Below are 6,224 nucleotides of genomic sequence, written 5' to 3'. Positions count from 1 at the left end.
CCCCCCCCCCTTTACCTCCAGTAATAATAGGTAATGACAGGAAACTGCTCGCATCCATTCTGTCTCCCTCAGACACTGAGGAAAGGGGAATTGGTGACCTGAGCTCAGACAGCTGGTAATAGCAATCCAGGACGCATATTAGACATCAAAGAGAGAACAAAGCACACCTAAGTACAGCTGCTCTAACAATGGACAGCCTTGCTGCTGGAGAACGGGATCGATCAAAGGACAAGGAAAACGACCAGAGGCTCATCTAAAAATACAAAATCTATTTCCAAGCTCAGGTCTATTGGATCATATATCACCAGCCTGCAAACGTATGGACAGACATTTATTGTGTATACCCATGAATGGTTGTTGAGCAGTCCCATCAAAAGTGTACTCTTCATACTTCAACACCAAGCTAAGAAGTTTTATTTTCGGTATGTGTGCATTTGGTGAAAATCAGTCTTGCCCAGCTGTTCTGGGAAATACTGTAATTAAGCAGATAACAAGAGCTGCATGAGAAAGGCAGCAAGCAATTGCATCTGTTGGATTCATAGCCAACAGCACAGCTACAGAGGATTCTCACTTGCTCTGCCGAAAGGAGCAAAGACCTTTAAACCTGTGCTTCATTACCTATCTAACCCGGGAGAGGAAAAGGTACTTCCTTGAACCCTAAATGAGTGTCCTCCAACTTGAGTCCCTAAGGGAGTGCTCTGTATCTAGAATTTGACTTATCATACATAACCTGCAACCTCTAATGCAAGGTCAGAACTGAACACACACATGTACCAAATCTGCATCAACATAGCCTCTGTGGCTTTATCTGTATCAGTCAGAGCAAATGGGGTGTGTAAGTCCTTTCCCCTGCTGTGGGTCAGAGAATGAAAAAGAACCTCTTTGGGCTCGAACTCACTCGCTCCCCACTGACACAAATACACACACATACCCACACACTTACACCCCTCAGAGGGGCTCAGATACACACCCCTGCCCCGTGTTTGGTGTCTCACAGGACACCTCGTAATCTAGGTTGCTGTGACAAATTGTGTTCTGGTGGATGAGGTGACCCTTGTTTCCTTGGAGACCGGGTTTAATGATGTTGGTGTGTGTAAGCTCTGGAGCCAAAACCTCCCGTAGGCTCCTGGGGGAAAAGAGTATGTGTTAGACATACCCAATGGGGGGCAGAGCTGGCACACGTTCCTTTTACAAGCCCTTAGGTGTTTTTTTTCATCCCACCAGTATATTTTCTCATGATGTTGTATATTTCACTCTCTTTGGTTTTATTTTACTGTATGCACAAATAACGAATATAAATGTGCATGCGTTTTGGGATGGATCCATGAAATCTCTCAATTGCCTCAATATTGAAATCAATATTAACACTTTTGCATTTAAATAGTGAGTTTATATTCATCATGTTTAACAGCTCACTGCTTCAGTTTGCCATTAAAAGGTAATCATCTGCTCCCAGCTTTCCTATTTGTCTGCCTTCATGCTTTACCAAGTATCCATCTTGTTCTTTGAACTTCAGTGCAAAACCCTATTCTTAACCCCACATCCTTCTTTACAATCTCCTCCCAACGTTCATGTATCTTTTCTCTTCAAATCTCTTACATTCTTTCTATCAACCTCCTTACACTTGTCCTCAAATATCCCCCCACAGACACATTCCCCTCACCCCCACCTCCCTCCCATCATCCTTGAGCTCCAGTGTCAGTTCATCCGACAGAGTGGGAAACAAAGCCAAATGAGCCAGAGAATGATGGATGAAGCTGGTGAGACGAAGGATAGGAGGGAGAGGGAGGGAAACAGGAGAGGAGGTGGGGAGAGCACAGGTGGGGCGGGGGGAGATATGCTAGGCTAGAAAGATTATTGGGTTGCACTGAGAGGAATAGAGGAGGAGAGGAAAAGTATCGGATGAAGGGTACATCTGGAAAGATGATACACATCAGCCCTGGAACATAAATACCAGATGCTCATCACTATCCAACTCTGAGCCAGTCCCAGGAGTTTTGCTAACTTTGTATCAGACACTATCACCATGCAGGGTGTGCCTGTGTGTGTGTGTTTCTGTCACTGTCTTTTACTTTAAGGGGATTGTTGTATATGTGCGCTGCTAGTACCCAGGCCAGAGCTGTGCTATGGTGATTACATGCAAAGAAGCGGTGCAGATTCCTAGCTAATCCCAATTATCATGTCTGACAATGTGCTATCTATTTCGGTTTTCTGCTGAGCTGCTTCGATGTCAATAAGCTCGGGTCTATCACACTAACAGTACTATGTCAGACATATGGCTTGCCAGCTGTCTAATGGGACTGCTCTGTGCTCAGCTCATGGTGATGGGGGGGCAGAGCACTCTTCTATTCCACCACCATCATTGTTATGATTATAGAGCTGTTTATCTCAACCCACATATGATTCATAAAACACTGAAAAATAAAACACTGAAAACGATAAAAAGGCATCAGAACAGATCATCCCGCCAGTCATTATAGGCTATTGGATTTTCACCCAGAAGATGACAAAACAGCTTATTCTGGAGAATTCTACCAAAACAAATAACACAGGCAATCTTGTTTTCACACCAAAATCACACAGGCAAAAGAGCAAAATGTAGCCTCACATTTACAGACATGGTCACACTGCCAGCCCCGGAGATACTGGCAAAGCACGGCCAACACAGCATCACCAATGATCAATGAGTGTGAGCGTGTGCACAGACGTGTGCGTGTGCTTGATCAGACGTGCAGAAGAGAGCGATAAACTGAACCGATGACAACCACGATGCATGGTTTGAATCAGGAGGTTGTGACGTACGACACTGACACACAAGAAAAATGCCATGGGTCAGTATGGTAGTTAGTTCACCCAAATTATCCCATCATCTTGCAGAGATCAGAGACCAAAACGCACATGCACATGAAATGCACATGAACACACACACCAGGCCTCAACACAGCACAATACAGCAATGACCTCAAATCAGAATTCTTTTTACCTTTTGTGCTTGGGGGAGCTAAAGAGAACAGATTAAGGAGGAGGGGAGGAGAGAAAGGGTCAATATGTTTGTGGATAGGTTTAAGAAAGCCTTTCAGTGCAGTTTCCACTGAACGGAGTGCCAGCACCAGTGGGTGCGTAAAAATCCACTGACATTGACTTTGACTGCAACTTTAAAAACAGTGGCTGTGTCAAGAGAGGAGAGCTTTATGGCTGGGAGGGTCACAGCAGAGGAAACAACACTTAAGCTGTTACTGTTGAGTCAGTGTTGAGTGAATGTACTTTCACTGTGATAAATGGATGGGGATAATGAGGGCAAAGAGAAAGAAATAAGCAGAGGAAGACAGAAAAAGGTAAAACATGAGGGATATGAGGAGGATCGCAGAGAGAAAATGTCCATTTCCATGCAGTGTTGATAGCCTGCACATATTTCACACTTGCCTTTGTCTCCCTAAATAGTTTTAAAGCTCTCTCATGTTATCTATTCAGAAATAGTGGAGAACAAAGGCTGCTGTTGACTCATCATGGCCAAACACAATAACTTTAACAAAAGGGAAGCAGTGTGCATGCATGGATACTGCAATTCATTGTGTATAAATTCTGGACAGCAGAGGATCCTATACTCTAGGTCAGGCATTATTATTTAGTGATGATAATGTCTTTGCCAGAAATCTATAAAGCATGTACAGGGGATTTAGCTATACATGTGATTATCTGAGTGTGCTGTTATTCACTGCCATTTCATAATAAGTGTTTGGCCAGGGTATGAGGTTGAGAGATCAGAGACTAACTCACCAATGTGCACCCAGTATGTTCTACTCACGCTACACAACTCCCAAACACACACAGGAGGCTCATTCACTTAATGGTTCCATCTGCTGCACACTCACACTTTCACACATTCACTCTGAGACGTAGAAAGGAAAAATACACTCTCAGGCTTCTGCTTGTATTTTATCAATACTATTCTCTTTGGGATTTTTTTAATTCATCAGATCTTGAACATGCACTTTACTTTTTTGAACAAACCACATAATGGATTAAGTCAAAATCTATAAATCTATCACAAGAATATTCTGGGCCCATATTGTGCGCGACCCAAAGGGTGTGTGTGGTTAGCGAGTAGTGGACTCCCAGTGCCATGTGAAGGACGACATAGTCAACTCACAGTGCTATCGATGTAGGCTTCAGTCCACACCGTGTCATGTTCTTGGTCGATAACCTTGGGACGACTCAGCACGTGAAGATACTCCATCACATTCTCTTGCACATCTGCCAATGTGGAAATCTGAGTGAAGTAGCCTGGGTAGAGAGAGGAAGGGAAAAGTCAGTTTCAAAACAATGGAGAGTGAACAGGTTCAGTCTCGTCACTCACTATGCTTCCCCGAAACAGAGATCAGGGATTTCTGTGTTTCCAAAACTGTTTCACACTACAGCAAGTCTCACATCTAATATCTGCTTGGCTATATGATCTTTTCCAAGCAATCGCTCCCATTTTAGTTACCTTGGTACCAAAGCAGAGAAATTACATCTGGAATACAGTACAGTACGCAGCAGATAAGTGCTTAATGAAACAGATGGAAACCTGGATACATGTATGAGTAATAGCTTAAGAATTCCCTGCAGTGATATACAAGTGAGAGCAAACCAGCATGGGTTTGTGAATGGGTAAGTGGGGTGTAAATGCAACGAAAAAACTATCTCAGTTAAACCAAATGTGATGCTATTTCCTACGATGGTAATGCCGCCATTATGATGCTAATGTGCATGTGCAGGAAGAAATATACCGTTATCTCAACGGGGGGGGAGGAAGAGAGGCAGTCGGGACAACAGTAAGACAGAGGGAGAGAGAGGAAAAGATGTGACACAGAGAATAAGGGAAAAGAGAGAGACCACCACATTTCCTCCCAATCCCTATAAACAGCAAACTGCCTTCATCCCCGTGAGGCAGTCAAGGAGAAAATCATAGCCAGTGGAAACAGATTTTGGCGTCATGGTTCCTGGCAACGACCTTTACTCCACAGGGAGAAAACAGACAGAGACTAGACAGAGATGCACAGATCTATGAGGTATGCCATGTATCCTCCCAAATAACTAATGGCAGCAAAAAACAAAAAATAAAAAAGGCAAAAAACACCGGAAGCATTAAAACCTTTACTGCAATCACTATAGTAACAAGAATGCACTTGCCCCCAAACTTGACCTGGAAGTGACCCTTGACAGATTTGTCCTTTTCATCCTCAGAGACATTCGGGTCCAGCTATTATTCCAGCTGACAGTACAATGACAACACACACGTACAGGCTCACTTCGCACACAAAGCGAACTGCCTCAGTCTAACTGCATCGTTCATCACAGTAGTGAGTGAAAAATGACTACTCCCTCTGGAATGTTGAGGGCGTCCTTCGGGGCTGAGCCACCGGGGCCAGTGAGATGAGCTGGGAAGACAAAAAAATTAATGCTCCCTGCTGTCACTGACATGGTACACCTGACGTACATACAGGACAGGACATTCACAGCATGGTCTGGTCAAGATGAGGGCATTAATATATTTTTAAAGGACCCTGGTTTGGGTTATATGTGTACAAAAAATACACAAGAAGGTGTCCTGATACGTGAAAGTAATGGACAAGGTGGAGGTGAAAAATTATGTGAGGCAGATACATTACAAGTATGTGGACACCCTTACATACACCCATATGCGATTGGTTTTAAAGCCACAGACATTAAAGAGGAATTCCACACTAAATTTTTGCATATAAATACAAAAATTCTCCACAAAACTGGCTTGTATGTGTCTCCTTTGATTTGAAAGTTGAGCTAAGCTAATGCATGTGGCTCATTCTCAACCGTGACGTAACAGGCAAAACTATGCCCCAACTATGTTAGCGGTTCCCAAATATTAAAAGCGGAACAGTGGCTGACTGAAGTCCCTGTCCTCTCATACAGCTCTCATACAGCATAGCTGCTGGTAACATTACCAAGCCTTCAGAAGGGCTTATTATTTCTGTTCTGTGGCAGTAAAGACAAATGGTAAATGGCTGCATTTATATGGCACTTATCGAAAGCGCTTTCCAATTTACTGCTTTTTCACCCATTCACACACTGATGACAGTGAAATACCAAGGTGCTGGCCTGAAACATCAGGTGCAATTTGGGGTTCAGTATGTCTTGCCCAAGGATCCCTCGACATGTGGACAGGAGGAGCTGGGGATAGAACCACCAACCCTGTGATCAGTGGA

At 43.7% G+C, this 6,224-nt stretch overlaps 1 protein-coding gene across 1 annotated transcript in view; it reads right to left on the bottom strand.

The window, feature by feature from the left end:
• cacna2d3a (calcium channel, voltage-dependent, alpha 2/delta subunit 3a) overlaps positions 1 to 6,224 on the bottom strand; it is a 107,933-nt gene that overhangs the window by 36,802 nt on the left and 64,907 nt on the right. The window contains exons 12-13 of the mRNA XM_035656128.1: positions 4,151 to 4,284; positions 2,984 to 3,001 (exon numbers count right to left, since the gene is read on the bottom strand). Coding sequence (XP_035512021.1) covers positions 2,984 to 3,001; positions 4,151 to 4,284 — 152 coding nt within the window. The remainder of the gene's footprint in view (positions 1 to 2,983; positions 3,002 to 4,150; positions 4,285 to 6,224) is intronic.

The sequence above is a fragment of the Morone saxatilis genome, unplaced genomic scaffold, assembly GCF_004916995.1.
Source record: "Morone saxatilis isolate NCDOM2014 unplaced genomic scaffold, NCSU_SB_2.0 Contig15, whole genome shotgun sequence".
In the NCBI taxonomy this organism is placed as follows: Eukaryota; Metazoa; Chordata; class Actinopteri; family Moronidae; genus Morone; species Morone saxatilis.
Note: the sequence above shows the minus strand (reverse complement) of the source record. Positions and strands in the feature narration are given on the sequence as shown.